The following is a 14,504-nucleotide window of genomic DNA, read 5'->3' as shown; positions in this document are numbered from 1 at the left end:
GCTCTGTGATAATGGCGAGCTTTTTGATATAGATTGAATATAATTGAATGAACATTAAATGGGGGATCTTTAAAGCAAGTAGAGAGATATATATGTATCAACAGAAATAGAAATAGAAAGTCGTGAACGAGACGAAAAATCGGCCGAAAATGACATCCAATCATACTGCACAAATTGTTCAGCATCTTGTGTCGAGTCACCCTTAAAACAACCAATCCACGTGTATATCACCGCATAGACCCTTCGGCCGTCTCACCCGACGTGGAGTCTCCATGAACAGATCAATCGTATTAATAATTGCTTTCATACTATCAAAAGAGGAGCAAGAACGACAACAATGTTTACATGATTTTACATTCAGTAGTAGATGACTTCATGCGCGAGTATACGAGGTGATAATAGACGTAACAGCTAGTAATCGAAATACAAACCATTGCCCATCAAATGACCTTCGTCTGCTAGCGCTTCATTTAGAATCTTAGCTAATCTCAAACCACCTTGAGCTAATAGTTTCTCTACAATTTTTTGTCTACCAATTTCGCCTAAATATTTATCGGTATCCAGTTCAATCAGAGGATGATTATTATCTATATATTCTTTTGGCCAAGCTATATTACAACCAATTTCATGTACTGGTTTTGACCATGTGAAAGGACATGAAGGGAATTGAGTCATATTTACGCCTTTCGATCGTAATGATGTAGGGTGTAATGCTAATGCTTGATCTTCAAATCCTTCAGTTTCTCTCGTGGGTATGGGATAGTTGACTTCTGTGAATGCTGATATTGATCCAGGTAATAAAGATAATACTATTGAAGATGCTGTTCTAAAATAATCTTTGAAAATAGATGGAACAGATGCAGGTATAGCTGTATTTAATGAATGTGGGAATGGATCTCCTTCAATTGGACATTCCAACCATGATTCTAAATCATCTCTCCACCATTCTCGAATACCTTCCCATACTATCCATCTCACGTACGGGTCAAATATAGCACCTAAGAGTGATGATTCGATTTGTTTTCTGTTGTGGAAAGGTGAATACAGTCAATATCGAACAGCTTGCACATACCGCTAGGCTATTTAGGAGAAGATGAACTTACGATGGCAACGGAGTGGTATAATTTCCTAGTTCTCGGATATTCTTGGTTATGATACCGCCGTCCCATACTGAATGCAGGCTATGTGGGAAGGGGATATGGTTTAGTCAGTTCGTTTGGACCGCAGGAATTGCAAAAGGTTACTCAGCTCACTTTCGATGTCTACCTTCGAATAAGAACATAGCTAAACAGGACCCCAAAGTCAGCGAATCATATCCCTTATCGTATCCATTTATGCAGGACTTGACTTCTACTCACCTCCATTACCACCTTTATCTCTACCAGTTAAATGCAAAGGTTGATGAACATCACCAAGGAAATGTACCAAGAATCTCAACGGTATATCTGTATCTCTACCTCTTTTACCATCCATGACTGTTCTAGTAAAGTTCTGTATGGCGGTGATTACATTAACATCTTCGTTCACCCAACCATGTTCACCGTATTCGCAATGTTCTGGCGGGTGATCATTGTTACCTAAGTGACAAAATAGAACGTCAGCTTCAATCTATTCTGTGAGGTCTTAGCCAATACCACATAAATCTAGATACACATTACTCTGGCGCGCCAAACATAGGAATACATCTCACATAGGATGGTTGGATCATGCCTTTCTCGAGCAGCAAAACTCACCATTCACATAATGCATTGGAGCAGTATTCCTGTACCTAGTTCTTACTTGATCTGCCCAAGCAGCTATGGGTGCTAAATGACAATTGGCTTCTGCAGGTAATATGTCACATAATTTCTGTTTCGTTGATGGATGTAAATGAATTTGGGCTATCGTAGCTACCATTTCATGGCCTGATGATAGATTTAGGTTGTGTATTTGCTTAGCTTTTATCTGCTTTTTCCGGTATGGCCTCACTCACCTGCTGCACCCCATGACAAAGCTGTAGGTAAGATAGATCCAGCTGCTAGAAGCAGGTATGCTGTTTTCATCTTTGTAGTCTAGGTTCAATGAACGTGTTCGTTCTCTACGGTTTATCTGTCTCGGACAATGATTGAGTTAAAAGAGCTTTATATTATAGCGATCTTGATTTAGGTGAGTTTACCGTTATATGCACGATCGATAATGTAAGCTATGCACACGTTTATATATGTATGTGTGTTAGAGTTGTCTATACAATGGTATCTAGGTTGATTGTATGCTTCGTAATGAGATAATGAATGAAATTGATGTATGAACAGATATAGAGTCAAATGACAGAAAGGGTTCCTTTGATGTCATGAGTGACAGATTGAGCCGGTTAATTCAGTAATCGGTCGGATCACCCATCATCACTTTACCCTTAGAGTCCTTGTACCAAAGAGTAAAGGAAGTATTTCGTCAAAGGGAGGGGTATTTTAGTACAGCAAGACCGTGATTGCTTATGCATCACTCGTACGTTGGCGTGTAAATCCTCCATGGATCGAAAGCTCATGGCTCGCTATCTGGTTGCAGTCAGATAGGGATCATTTATAAATTTCATACATATACTACTATACTACGCAGGACACGATCTCATGATAATCAAGAGGCGTTTTGAATTGATTTGTTTTTGTGGTTTTCACTCATAAAGATAGAGGTTGAGATGGACTACATCACTCTTAACAAGAACTGGCTTCATATTTTGATATTTGTTAGGATAATTTTTACATGTTCTTGCTCGTTCTTGAAGCTGAATTTTGTTGGTTCCTATTTTTAAACATCTCGGGATCAACTGTGATTAACGCCAATTATCATCAGCCCAATTGCTGACAGTCACAGGGTGCAATCTTTCTCAGTAAAAGAATTCCTGTTGACCACAAAATGAAGAAGGGCAAGGTCCCCGAGAATCTATGCGGACTTACTATCTTCAGCCATAAGACCTTCATTCAAAGGAGCTATATGGGTGTTCTCGATAGTACCGGGTTCGGCTTCACATGAATCGTGAGGGTGTTTGAATGGATTATGATGATGTTCATAACCACTTTCTACAGGTACACCAGTGTGTCCTGACATGTTGCCTCCCATAGCGAACATGTCGTCTTTCTTACCTGTTGATGAAGTTGAAGTCTATACATACAATATCAGTTGTTATCCATTGTAAGGTAACGACTAACGCTCATGACGATGAATGCCTGCAGCGGATACATTGATGGGCTGTACATACATTTTGAACTCCAGGTTGCGCGCCTTGAGCTCCGGTGGGAAGCATCGATGTGCTACGAAAAGCGTCAACAGGATGGTCGATTCCTCGGTCAGTAAATCAGGATTTAAATACCTACTCGTTAATTGGTGAAGACATTGAAGACATTATGAGTATTTCAGTAGTGATATGTTCAGTTATACTTGTCAATATTTTCTTTGATTAGTTTGTATCTGCGAAAGAGGAAAGACTATTGGGATTTGACTTCCAGTGGGGTCCTTATATCCTTTTTCCACTAATAGTTGTGAAAGAGCTTTGTAAGTGTAGCAAATATCCAGTTGCGTATGACCTACATACATCTTCGACGAGATGTGTGGTTTGTGACCTCATACGAGAGTCATAGGACCAATGTGACCATAATTATCTTGAGCTGTCAATGTAAATGAATTGCTCTTTCCCTCGGTGCCTTTCACAAATTGAAGGAATGGAACATTCTTCTTCCTTAATATCTGTAAGTAATCGTAATTAACCTGTTCATCCTTTGTTTTACCAATGCTTTCAAGTATTGATACTGCGAAGGAAAGAAAAGTGAAATCGTATGATTGAGGGGAATATCATATGATTAAGAATAACAAAATGTATAGCGCAGCCAGAAGAGGGTTAATGTATTTGTTTTCTTTCTCACGACATGATATCACCTGAAATGATAGGGCCAACGTTACACGTCAGATTAAATCAACTTTTATTGTGCCTTTTAATTTGCCACCCTGTCAACCGGTCCGTGCGAGCGGTATTATATTTATCACTCACGTTTGCAGCGCGTCTTTGATGTTTTCATGTTTATAATCTTAGGGAAATGGGAAATGGGAAATGGTCGAACGATGTTATTGTAAAAAGTCAGATTTGTTGCTGTAAAGATTTGCATTGCGTTAAGATCACCTTTCTCGACCAGTCAACGAATAATACTTTTTAATACAGTACTCGCATACCCTACGAGTATATACACGCTCTTTACAACCTTACCACTACTCAGGCCAATCTGTTCTACAAATATTCTGACGCCTACCTAAACATATTCAGATAGACAAAATGGCCACCGCTTTCACAGAGACCATACCACCTTCTTTACCTGTACCATCAACAAATGGAACAATCAGCTTAGACACTTACGATGAAGAGCAAGTTAGGTTAATGGAAGAAAGATGCATTTTAGTTACACCTGAAGATAAAGCATATGGTGAAGATAGTAAGAAAACATGTGAGTGTTATCGGTCATTATCTTCGCGTTTGTCTTCTGGCTTTGCTGGATTCCATCATAGGCTATTCCAGCTCAGCCAGTATGTGGGAGTAAGGGTATACGAGACTATTCTTTGCAAGGGCAATTTTCCATTCTACTCCTGCATTCCTGACATATCCGTGTATCGTCAATATGATGATGGTTTACTAGCTTACTGATCTCGCTCGTTTCGATCAACAGGCCACTTAATGTCAAATATAAATACAGGTTTATTACATAGAGCATTTTCAGTCTTTTTATTCAGACCAAAAGATGGTAAACTGTTATTGCAGAAGAGAGCAGATGAAAAGATTACTTTCCCATCAATGTGGACAAATACCTGTTGTTCACACCCCCTGAGTATAAAATCTGAATTAGTTGAGGAGAATCAAGCTGGTGAGTCTCTTCTAAATAACTCAAGGTTTATGATGGAAATTATGATACTACTGTATCGGATTGAAAGTGAAAGGTTTCGGAATTTAGTTCATGGTATAGATAATCACAGAAGTGGATATTGTCACGGTGATCAAGCTGTGAATTGTTTTACGAGATTAGAGGGGTCTGGCTTCGACCCGGGGAAAAAGAAATGAATTGGGGCTGATTCAGAAGCCATCATTGGAGATAAGGCTCAATATAAAAGTAAACTTGGTCGAGTACTATAACTGAAATGATCGTACTCGGTTATAGGTGTCAAATCGGCTGCTATCCGAAAATTACCACAGGAACTTGGTATTCCAGAATCACAATTGAAACCAGAAGATTTCATATATTTAACCAAGATTCATTATCTAGCACCAAGTGACGGTTTATGGGGTGAACATGAAAGTGAGTTTAAAGCTTTATTCAGTTATCAACGCATTGGTGGATCGCAGAATCACACGTGCAGTTTACTGGTACCGCCGAAATCTGGGAAGTTGAAGCTAATATAAGCATCCCTTATCCGTTAGTTGATTATATCATGTTCTCAACTATCGATGTTGATTTGGAAATAAATCCAAATGAAGTTAGCGATGCCAAATATGTATCTAAACAAGAATTAGAAACTATGTTCTCGGAATCAGGTAAGACATATATATCCTGACCGTCCCTTTTTTTGCTTATCCTTATGCATGATCAATTTTGCTAATATATGTTTCTTCTCTTGATTGTTAGGTAACTCCTTCACACCATGGTTCAAACTCATAGCACGTGATTTGTTGTACCCATGGTGGGATGAAATGCTTGAAAAATCAAAAGCTGAAGGATGGAATTTAGAAAAAGGTGAAGGTAGAGTCAATGCTAAAGTTTTAGCAAATGGACCTAGGGTTGGTGATTTGATCAAAATGATATAAACCTCGAGTCTCATCAGCACCTCCATGGCTGGCTTTGGTAAAAACGAACTACCATATTATGTTTAACGATATTTGGCGGACTTTCTTCTCTTATACATGAAATTTTCATTATTTACTCATAAGTTCATCTAATGTAATTTCCTGTTCCTCTTCGATTAACTGTTCATAGTATTATTTCGATCACATACATATATACGTCTTTAGATTAGATATACCTCACTTAATAATATGCATTATACATTATATCCATGTCTCTGATCTCGATTTTAGCAGTTGCAATGCAGCATCCCATATCTGGAGTATTAAAAGAAGAAGGTTTACTGAGATGCACAAAAGCTCATACATACACTCACACGCAGGTACACACACACACACACACACACACACACACACACACATTATACAATCTTATAATTTAGGTACCATCAAAACACGGTTAGTCACCATCCTTTCGATTGTTGACAGTACTATAAGTCAACTTCAAAAATCCAATAAACCATCTACGGCCATAGAAGGTATAAAACACCGCCTCTCGTCTGCTCGGCGCAGTTAAGTTACCTATCGCTCGGTTAGTACCAAGGTGGGGGACCACTTGGGAATCCCGGGTGCTGTAGTTTTTTCTTCCGATTTCCTTTTTGACCTTTAGGAGCCATAATCCATACGACGAGCACGATGATCATTTACTTATCGTGCAATAACAGAAGGTTTCGCTAAGTAGTCTGTAAATAAAGCTCGTATTGAAGTTGTTGGGGTGCTAAGCTTATTGACCTGGCTCATGGAAGCGGTACGATAACTACGAGGATGAAAGATATTCCAGCTCGATGAAGATGGATATGACATCCCGCAAAACGAGCAGTGGAGGCATAGTTCAATTTCGGTTATGGAGTAAACAGAGGCGTTGAAAAGCCAAGCCAGATCCTCAAGATTCAGATCTGATGATCGTGTTTTCGGAATTATATGGTAATGGGAATTGCGGACTTATCGATTCAACCTTGAAAACGCCTTTCCGCGGCAAACATATAGGAGGTGGAAAGAAGTGACTAACCCGATATAGAATAATCTTGTATTTTATGTCTTTAACAATCCTTTAGAAAGGGGATATGACATTTCTCGTAAATCATGAACGGCCGTAAGAAGTTACCGAGTCGTTTTACATTCCCATCTTGGATGTACGTACTTTTCGCTATCATTAAAATGGTGCCTTTCTTGTGAATAGATCAGGATGCCAAGAAGAACTAGCTTTCTTTCGGCATCCAAATCGTCAGGATGTGGGGGTTCGCGATACGTAGTGGTTCAAATCGCTCTATCTCCCCTTCATTCAGATTTTGTACAACCCCCAATCATTAAAGCGCTAGTACAGTGTACTTTTAGGTTCATGCAGTGATGAAAGTCAATTGACCGATTACTTCATTCATTCCATTTACTTCAACCTTTACGGAGCTACATAAGAAGAAGAACCTGATCTAAGAGATAAGAACGGAGATAGTGCTTTAGATGACGTTATCATCGATCTCGAAACTGGTAGCTGGAATCGAAAAGAGGGAAACGTCGGCGTCGTGATAAAAATGACGTGGTTAGATGTGGTGTGGGAATCACAAATTCCGAGCTATTCAAACTCTATTTTTCGCTTGATAGCCTAACGTCTCACGTTAGTGGTCCTCAACCACTATACCAGTTATGTAACCACGATTCTGACAATTTATCGTTGTGGTGCTCTTCAGAATGGAGCTGGACTCGTTCTACTGTGTTTGCAGTGAAAGTGAAATGAATATTCTACATAGTGTCAAGCTAATGAACCCCGATTCTAATAGCATATTTAGAAGATCGAGCAGGGTGTGGCGGATGTCATTAATCAATTCATTGCTAATTAGGCAGTCATAATCCGTGCTAATTCCTCCAAACACGATCAACATTGCGTTCCCTTCACAACGGCTGATAGTTGTCGACAACGAACAGGTTGTGTGAGTATGTCCACGTTTGATCAATGCCCAGCGCATTATCTCGCGAAGATGCAGGCGACGATACTGTTTAAGAGAAGGCGTGCTCTTGATGCTGGTTGGGGATACCAGGAATGGTGTGTTGCCACCGCAATAGATGATGAGGAAATCCAATTATCTTGTCAAACTCTCTTCTCACTATGAGTACGCGTCGTTCTTTCATAAAATTTGTAAGGCAGCTGAATCTTTTCTGCACAGCTTTGGATTTGCAAGCCAGGTGTCAAGATATGACTTGTCCATCGAATAATACTGTGTTTCCATCAGATCGTCTCCAACGGCTGCACAGGATGATATCGCGCTTCTCGAGATTTCGTCCTCAGATTGCATGCGGTTCCTTCTCCGATTTTTCTCTTCCTATACGTAGCTCATACTTATGGTGTTTCCGAGGGATGGAAAATCCTATCGCTAACCAGTTGTAGATGAGTCGCAAGGTCACCAACCACCTGTACTGGTGTAAAGGCGCTCGAAAGCATGGTTAAGATTAAAATGTCGCTTGACAGCCAAGAATTACTTGCATTTCGAGGTCCTACATGGCACATCACCCATTTGCTCCGTTCAACGAAGGACTGTTATCTTTCAGCGAGCCTCAAGTGGCACAGTCCGGCTTCTCTACCTCTATATGCCGAGCTATATGCAGAAATAGCAAGCCGAACCTTTATCTTGAAGTGATATCAACTATACAGCCCTACCAAACATCCTCACATGCAGAATATAGGTTTGGTTATCCGGCATAACATGACAACAGATGGCCAGGAAGTATTATGTACTACGCTAGAATCGACAACAGCCAGTGGATGTGTGTGGTATGAGGTTATGTTCTGGACACGATCATCTTGACCCAGAGTCTATATGGGTAGACTCCGTCCATGATTGCAGAACAAATGACAAACCTGGAGTGAATTTGCAACTTGTACTGTTGTTGACCTACGCTCCAGAAGTAAGTGGAGCCGAGGCTAATCTAACATGAGACTAGCTTGATCTCTCCACAGTCATCAGTAGGGTGGATAATTTGAACCGCCTTCGATGAAGCTGGTTTGAAGAGTGCCACAGAGAACAGTGATCTCTCTGACCCGATCAACTTTTTACCGCAGCTTGTATGGATGCTCGGCTGTATTCATAGACATTCGTTGCACAGCCTGAGATTCAGACATCAATAATAACCACTGTCGTCAGCATGATATTTCGAATGATCAGTAATATTAAAGCTTCATCCACCGATTTGGTCCGACAGTCCGATAGAGAAGGTACACTGAATTGTAAGGTTTGGAATTTGTATCAAGGCTTTATTCGGTACTTCCTAGAGTATTAACTCCTTCATTCCAGCTCCAATCACAAACTAAGTTGGAACTAATCTTGGTAGGATCGGCTGATATCCACCAGATCCAACTCCCGCTCTAGCGGAGATAACATGAATCCGTCAGAGGCAAGAACGGTAGTGACTCGGTAAATTGGATACTAACCAAAACCTTGTATATCTTCAAAGCTGTTTTGGTGCGGGTATTACACCAACCGGTAAATTCTATTTGGGGATGATCAAGTCTTATAAGAATATCGTTGGACAGATAAACAAAAACCAGTAAAGAAGGGCAATTGCTGAAACAACGTAAAAAATGCAATCGAAAAAATAAGGGTATTTACGATAAAAAGTGGGTACCTGATAACTTTGAAAAGCTTAAGGGTTACATCTCCTTTCTGTATGAAACGTACCTAGCGTAGATCCTTTTTACAGTCACAATTGTGTGATCAAAGTTCAATCCAATCACAAACATGAGACTGCAATCGTTGTCGCATATCCAACGATCTTTAAAGGCAGACGTGTATCGCATAGACAAGCCACAGGACAGGTACAAGAAGGGGTGCAAGGGGGATCTACGGTGTCTGTAGTGAGAATCAGGTTGATATACAGAATGACCCCTAACAAATTGCGTTTTGTAAGAAAATAGGCGAATTTCATTGCATTTTATGAATCAACAGGAACTACCCCTCGGAGATGGGAACATATTCTGACCGATAACGATAGACAATAACAACTACTACAACAACAACAAAAGGTTCAAAAATACAGTTTCACAGCCCCTCTAATAGGAATTGTTTTCAAAAAACAAGATTAGAATTAACGTCTCAAAGCATAAAACGTAACCTATTTCATCGAGATCCCGTAGTACGACGACTTTCTTTTGAAATTGATTTTTTTAGCTTGATCAGGAGAGATGTCCGGAAGTTGGAGTGATGAATGATGGGATCAAGCTATTCGAGATGTTGTAAATCACCTCAAATCCCAGAAACTCCTAGAATACCAATACATATTACAAGTCTCTTCAAAGCAATGTCGGGACTATACAAAGTCTCTATTGGAGTCGATATACCTGATTTTACCTTACTTTGCCGTTCGAACTGAATTCATAAGGGTAAACATATCAATCGCGCAGTCCCCTACAAGTTCGCTCTTTTACTCCCGCTTCACATGACAGTAGCTCTCTTCGCTTGCTCACGTTTCGTGCTACGAGATGCTGTCGAGTCACAGGAACTCTGGGTGGTTCTACATGCGATATGAGACGCAGTGTAAACCAGCTTCTACCTGCGGTCAAGTTCGTTTAAAGCTAAAAGCGAGAAATCGGGATCTGCTTCGAGAACCAGGCATATAAATCGCTTGTACACAATAGGTACCAGGTAATGTAGGAGATACCCTTAAATAAGGAATAAGTATACTCACGCTTCTCATGTAAACGATCGACTCGGTTGCCACATGTAAACAAACATAATTGAGTGGTAACTGAATTATCTATCGCTGTTAGAGAGGAGTACAGGAAATTTTCACTTCTGCAAACGATCTTCATCTCGGCTGTGTTTTATGTATACAAATGAATTTTGAAAGGTTTGTGTGATCCCGTATTTCAATGGCATTTCCGACATTTATTTGCTTATTAGTCTTTGACTGCCATCTCTTTAATTGTGTAATGAAGCAGTTGATAGCACTAGAAACAATCTTCAGACAGGAATGACGAAGCACAAATAGATCTCTGTTATGACTGATGACTAAAGAGCGAAGAATGCATGGCAAGATGTTTATTTCGGCTTACCCAAACATCTGCTGTTTATGGTATACGCCTGTAATAGCTATACATAGTAATGCGGTCACCAGTGATCGGATATAGGAGATGTTACAACGTGGCATTGCAGGAAGTGGTAATTCCGAGCCGAGACATTCTTTTTATCTTCCATGTCTTTTTCATTTTCTTCAATTTTTTTCTCATGCATTTGGCAGATCACCGTCAGTAAGAAGGCGAAACATACGGAATATTGATCACAGCGCTTAAGAGACTCTCTCATCCTCGTCATCTTAACACCAAATCAAAAGCCTATATACAAGTCAAGGATGCCGAATTACCATAAACAACCAACAAAAAAGCGAAAAACGCTGTGAAAAGCTCTGTTTGGTAAGAAGGCAACAGAGTTTAACATTTCGATCACCGCTGTGTATACAATTTTGGCATAAATTCCCGAAAATTTACCGAACGTCAAGCAAAGCAGTTCTACAGAGTGAAGACTTATATCCCAAATACCGTGAAACCCGTTGTTTACGGAATCTTTTCATCTTTCTAAGAGGGAACGGACGTGGGACCAAACGGATTAATTTGGTTGATCTCTTTTCAAACGACATGTTGCCTGATGTATATGAGTAAATGTGAATTTGTAATCGTCATCTATTATAATTCTCCCAAAAGTGAAGGAATTTAACCAGATTTTGTGTTTCCATTTATCTCATTAATTGAGTATGATTAATGCATGTTTCGGGATTCGTATTTCCCAATTGTTACACATACATCATCTGTACGCAAAAGCTATGAATTGCATGGGAAACAAATACGTGAGAGGAAATACGAAACATGATTTTATCTCGTTTGTATATATATGCGAGGTCGATGACTATTATGTCATTACGAAAAAATCTCAAGCCACCAGAACAGCACTACATAGTATTACGACCACGCTCATCTTATAACGTGTTCTAATTAGATTTTAAGCGAGCTTTCCATGATTAGTTGACATTAATGATCGAACCCATTGGTCGTTTGCATCGCTCCGAAGAAACCACTCTAAGAGTGTTTACTGCAAAAGGATATAGCATCCGACGTCTTCAAAAGATTCCGCATCATATGATAATTGTTTACCATGGATATTTGGAAACGGTAAATAGCGGTATTATTGTCCCCCAATATCGAGGTCAACTCAAAACAAGTGCACGGTCAATCAAATGATGTCTAACTATTACTCCTCTAGACCAAATCGCACCGACTGATATACCGAAAGATATACCCCATGTTTGACAATTCGTTGGCGCTTCGAAGTGTTGTGTTATACTAAATATGGCCCCATGATTAGATACTACAATTAGTTACTAAACTATTTGGTGCCATACCTTGATTAAGCTTTTAGAAAATGGGAGTTTTCTGCTTTCAGATAAAAACTCAATCTTTCGGATATCTTCGATCCGCTCGACCGTACCAAAGTAATAACACCAATACTCATTGTAGTGGAAGCGCAGTTTAACCGGACCGGCAATTCCTAATTGACCACTGAGCTGCTTATGGCATTTAGGTAGAGATCCCTTAAGTGAAAATAACATAAACATGTTATCTTGATCTTGATCTAAGCGGAAAGAAAAGACCGAATCAAGGTGGAGCCGTATCAGTTTTGGGCTTTGAATCGCATGGCAATTAATTATACGATACGAGATAGGGATTAGGGCAGACATCATTCCGGGGTTGACGGAATCTTACAGGGAAAAATGATCGCGATCCTATGGCTTCACATCTCAAAGGCAAATTACAAAGAAAAGGAACAGTTTACATTTACAGGACCTCGTCATCAGAAAATCTCCGAAGTACTTTGGTTACAATGCGGTCTTTTTTCCAATAAAAGGCATCTGTCTCCTTGTAGTGTGATCTTTCTCCCCCCAATTCGGTAACGTTACTTTCCAAAGGGGAAACAAATGCAGCGGTAGCATTAAAAATATCATTAGAACCCCTCTTTAAACGATTACTAAACCTTGTTGACAAACCCGTCACTTGTATAATCATCACCGTTTAAACGACTAGAGAAATTTAATGGTTTCTTTTATCCGGTCTCTAAATCAAGAAGTGATGAACATCGGAATGGGGCAGATAATAACAATCTAAGACTTTAATAGCATAGATCATCGGTTGTTCCAAATAATCGGAAAATACCTGGTTTCCCTTTTTTTTTTTGTCTTTTTGCCTTTTGCTCTGTTATTATTGTACTTTTTGTATAGCCCCTTATACCCGCACACGCCCGAGTATTATCTACCGTTCACCACTGCTTACCGTTCTTACCACCATCGACTACATTTTATTTCAACCACCGAGACATTCTGAAAAAGAAGAGACAATAAAGAAACATGACATAGAAAAGACGATCCCCGACAACATCTATCAATCATCATTTACCATACATACTGTAGTTTGTGACTCGTAATCCTTTTTTTTTTCTTGTTTCTAGCATCATCATTTTGTTTATTGATCATCCTGCTTGTTCTCGCTTCATCCGAATCAACGGGATAAATCCATTTTCACTACTTGCAGCCTGTAACCGACAAATAAAGATTCCGATCGTTCAATTTTATTTAACCGCCTTTAGATAGTAATTAGTCAAGACCTACAACTACAATAATAAAACTCTCACCCTCGAAAAACTTTCAATTTACCAATTATATAAAAGTAGTTCCAAACATCAACTATTCCCAACAATCATTTTCTTTGCTCAACAAACAATAAATAAAAAGCAATATAATTGATTCATCACATCTTAGACTTCTCATACCATTTACAACGCGCACAGACAACTTAGGATCGACTTTTTCACAGCATAATACTCCACCATAATAAGCAAACATTAATTAGTCGATTTCAAAGGAAACAAAGTTCACCTTTCCGCGCGACAACCACCGCTCACCACACACATACGCATCCAGAAGAATTATTCTCACAATAATTGACCCATCAATCAACAATCAAGTACATCACATACCATACCATACTTCAAGGCATAGCATCGCAACATCAATCAGTACATCAATATCATCTCAAACATACATTTTAATCGTTTCAGCAACATTGAATCGATTTAATGGAAAGCGGCCAAAGATCGAATACAAAGGTGAGCTTTAGCGTCATTTCTTTCATCGGTCAATGGAACCAAAATATATATGCTCCTTCACATTGTTATTGCGTACTCTCCCATGATCATATCTACCATATCTTTCGACCAAGATCCTCGGCCGTTCCTACGAATGGAGATAATCAGGATTTACTTGAACCCCATCTTTTCATCCTTCTTACAATTTACTTCTATTCATTTTTGACTTTGCTGGAATTTGTTGAACTTGTCTCGCGTTTATTTTACATCATCATCCTCAACTACTCAAAACTTTTGGTCGGGGCGCAAATCAATCACTCACCTTGGGTGTCGATCGATTGCGATACCCCACATAACAATGTTTTGATTGTCTGATCTTTCATATCTACATCTTTGAACATTAAAATATGTTACCCATCTCTATATGCATTACCGGATCGGCTGCGGATCAATCTATCTTCACTCACCATTCACCACTTTTATGCGCTTTGAACGGGGGTGGGGGGTTTCAGTTTGATGGATGTTGTGTATTG

At 39.5% G+C, this 14,504-nt stretch overlaps 3 protein-coding genes and 1 non-coding gene across 4 annotated transcripts; 2 read left to right on the top strand and 2 right to left on the bottom strand.

The window, feature by feature from the left end:
• Nucleotides 1-411: 411 nt before the first annotated feature.
• Nucleotides 412-2,042, bottom strand: L201_004290 (uncharacterized protein; the record flags this gene model as incomplete). The annotated part of the gene is made up of 6 exons (XM_066220033.1): nucleotides 412-1,024; nucleotides 1,104-1,181; nucleotides 1,254-1,284; nucleotides 1,359-1,577; nucleotides 1,734-1,904; nucleotides 1,973-2,042. 6 exons carry the CDS (start codon nucleotides 2,040-2,042, stop codon nucleotides 412-414), a joined length of 1,182 nt encoding a protein of 393 aa, XP_066076130.1.
• Nucleotides 2,043-2,735: 693 nt separating this feature from the next.
• Nucleotides 2,736-3,379, bottom strand: L201_004289 (uncharacterized protein; the record flags this gene model as incomplete). Its single annotated transcript, XM_066220032.1, has 4 exons — nucleotides 2,736-2,803; nucleotides 2,934-3,138; nucleotides 3,236-3,287; nucleotides 3,351-3,379. The coding sequence occupies 4 exons, from the start codon at nucleotides 3,377-3,379 to the stop codon at nucleotides 2,736-2,738; spliced, it is 354 nt and encodes a 117-aa protein (XP_066076129.1).
• Nucleotides 3,380-4,300: 921 nt separating this feature from the next.
• L201_004288 (isopentenyl-diphosphate delta-isomerase) lies at nucleotides 4,301-5,818 on the top strand (the record flags this gene model as incomplete). The annotated part of the gene is made up of 5 exons (XM_066220031.1): nucleotides 4,301-4,469; nucleotides 4,689-4,883; nucleotides 5,175-5,312; nucleotides 5,435-5,548; nucleotides 5,640-5,818. The coding sequence occupies 5 exons, from the start codon at nucleotides 4,301-4,303 to the stop codon at nucleotides 5,816-5,818; spliced, it is 795 nt and encodes a 264-aa protein (XP_066076128.1).
• Nucleotides 5,819-6,319: 501 nt separating this feature from the next.
• L201_004287 lies at nucleotides 6,320-6,434 on the top strand. Its single transcript, XR_010725555.1, has one exon. It is a non-coding gene; the product is annotated as a 5S ribosomal RNA (ribosomal RNA).
• The last annotated feature ends 8,070 nt before the right edge of the window (nucleotides 6,435-14,504 follow it).

Source organism: Kwoniella dendrophila, chromosome 5 (assembly GCF_036810415.1).
Source record: "Kwoniella dendrophila CBS 6074 chromosome 5, complete sequence".
In the NCBI taxonomy this organism is placed as follows: Eukaryota; Fungi; Basidiomycota; class Tremellomycetes; order Tremellales; family Cryptococcaceae; genus Kwoniella; species Kwoniella dendrophila.
The sequence above is the reverse complement of the archived record's forward strand: the minus strand, read 5'-3'. Positions and strand labels throughout refer to the sequence as shown.